The following is a 2,704-nucleotide window of genomic DNA, read 5'->3' on the forward strand; positions in this document are numbered from 1 at the left end:
CTGCTTAGGTTTGTTGTGACAGCTAACTCGAGCAAGGCATGGTTACCATAAATTACAGAGAAGGCTAAAAAGCTCTTTGCAGCAACACAATCCCCCATGACGTTTCTACCAATAGTAACTGCAAGCTGTTGCTACGTCCATTGTTGTCATGGTCATCCTAAGCAGCCATTCATAATAAACAAAGTGAGGCATACGGAGGTTGCTTTGAAGGAGAGCCACCAGGAAGAAAAATTCTATTTCACACCTTTACGAAACCGAATTGAGGGAGAGAAAAAAATAAAAATAACAATTACGAAAGCTTCAGCCTAAAGATCCGCCTTCTTTAAATCTTGGGAAGAAACACAAGGTGGGTGACTTTAAAATTATTTGTTCCTATGTTTATTTAAATGGGAATGTAGCCCTGCTCCCAACTTGTGACTTTAGCATGCACGCTGTATGTAAAACTCTGGAAGGGTACCACCATAACTCTGAAGATGTTCCCTAGTTGGGTCATGAAACGTCTGCAAGAAAACCACCAAGCTCAGAGAGCACCAAGGACCCCTAATTTCTCCTCTTCCTCCTCCTCCCCTCCCTCCTCCTCAAACCCTCCTCCCTTCTAGCACTGATGGTGTTCCCTAGCTGGGTAATGAAATGTCTACAAGAAAACAACCAAGCTCAGAGCCCTCCTCGTCTTCTCCACAAACCTTACCCCCTTCTAGCACTGATGATATTCTCTAGTTAGGCAACAAAACGTCTGCAAGAAAACCACCAAGCTCAGAGAGCACCAAGGACCCCCACAATTTCATAGACGGCTAGAAATTTCCCAAGAACGAAAAATTATGCCTTCCTTGAACATTGTTTCAAGTAGTTTTTGAGATGACCAGAGATTAACATACAATGGGCAGCTATATTCGGTAAGCCACCTTGAGTCTTTATGAGTGAATAGGCGGCAAGATAAATTCAACAAATAAAGATATAAATGGTTTAAATACATATATTCATTCGTCTTCTGGAGAGGTAAAGCAAGCACTCACTAAAAGTAATCCTCTGATTCTCCCCATTCTTGGCTGTTTACTGTAGCAACCCCGATCCCTTAAAAAAAAAATAATCCTTATTTCAGTATATTTTCGGTTTTCCAGGAACATGGAAGCCCAAAGGGGTTTTCTCCAGATACCCAAAGTCCAGCTGAAGCAAAAGTTTTGGCTAACAGAAGATAGCATGGCTAAACTGCTGATGGCCGGTGCCAAATACGTGGATGGAGTCGTTCAGGAGAACCATTATTACGACACGGCTTCGGATGATCTAGCAATGGCTGGATTGTGGCTAAGCCGAAGGGATCAAGAGTGGTTCCTCATAGTAGAAGCTCAGGAGGGAGGAACCCAAGAAAAGCTTGAGGAGCAAATCAAGGGAAAAGCTGCTGATCCAGGGGAAACCTTATGCCAGAAGATGGCCAACAATGTCCAACAGGACAATGCCCGTAGGAAGCCATCAAAGCAGAATCTAGACAAGCTGGGAGCTCTGCTCAAAATCCAGGATCAACAGCTTGATTCGGAGGCAGCGGATTTGGAATCCGAACGTCCAAAACTTAGTTCCGCCTTCACCGAGTTAGTTGGCGAGAGCGAGGTCACCGCCTACCTAGCAGCCCATCTCCGCCTAGACTTGATCACCGAGGGAGGGGAAAGCCAACCATGGAGGACTTTCTGCAGAAGGCGGGCATCGAACACTATGCCAGCAATCACATCGTTGATCGAACGACGTATCTATTGTCCGACAGGTATACCGTCATCGTTCAAAGGGAAGAATGCTCTTTCAGAGAGACAGTGACGGTGGTGTTGGAGGCCGATGTTTTTAACATTTGCAAAGGTTTGGAAGAGATCGAAAAATTGGCGGCCTACCTGGGGTTGGAAGAGCAAGGAATTCAGAGCGAGGGAGAAATTATGACGTAGCAGCCAGAGCTGCCCAAATATTTTAAAAAAGCTTTCTTTGGAATTAGGGTAGGGTTAATGGAAGGGAGGGGAGAGGAGTGAGAGTAGAGTAGAGTAGAGTAGAGTAGAGTAGAGTAGAGTAGAATAGAATAGAATAGAATAGAATAGAATAGAATAGAATAGAATAGAACAGAACAGAACAGAGTAGAATAGAACAGAACAGAACAGAATAGAACAGAATAGAATAACAGAATTGGAAGGGACCTTGGAGGTTTTCTAGTCCAACCCTTTGCTCAAGGCAGGAGACCCCGTACCATTTCAAACAAATGGTTGTCCAATCTCTTCTTGAAAACCTCCAGTGATGGGAGCATCCATAACTTCTGGAGGCTTCTACTGGTTAATTGTTCCCACTGTCAAAAGTTTCTCTTCAATTCTTTCTCTGATTAGTTTCCACCCATCGCTTCTTGTCCTGCCTTCAAGTGTTTTGGAGAATAGCTTGACTCCCTCTTCTTTGGGGCAGCCCCTCAGCTATCCTGTCTCCCCTAGTCCTTCTTTTCATCAGACTAGACAAACCCAGTTCCGGCAACTGCTCTTTGTATGTTTCATCCTCCAGTCCCCTAATCCTCTTTGTGGCTCTTCTCTGCACACTTTCCAGAGTCTCAAACATCCTTTTTACATCTTGGCGACCAAAACTGGATGCAATATTCCAAGTGTGGCCTTACTAAGGCGTTATAAAGCGGTATTATTAAGGCCAGGCATAAGCAGATCGCCATGATATATGGTATTTTCCCCTTTAAAAT

The 2,704-nt window shown here is 44.2% G+C and overlaps 1 protein-coding gene across 1 annotated transcript; it reads left to right on the top strand.

Annotated features, from left to right (window-relative positions):
- The first annotated feature begins 208 nt into the window (after positions 1–208).
- Positions 209–1,983, top strand: LOC113424139 (uncharacterized). Its single transcript, XM_026685753.2, is given in 3 exon segments — positions 209–346; positions 1,119–1,663; positions 1,666–1,983. Coding segments are annotated over 2 exon segments (801 nt in total). The 5' UTR covers positions 209–346; positions 1,119–1,122; the 3' UTR covers positions 1,926–1,983.
- Positions 1,984–2,704: the final 721 nt, after the last annotated feature.

Source organism: Notechis scutatus, chromosome 15 (genome assembly GCF_049901735.1).
Source record: "Notechis scutatus isolate UNSWTSFEM ecotype Mainland chromosome 15, rNotScu1.2, whole genome shotgun sequence".
In the NCBI taxonomy this organism is placed as follows: Eukaryota; Metazoa; Chordata; class Lepidosauria; order Squamata; family Elapidae; genus Notechis; species Notechis scutatus.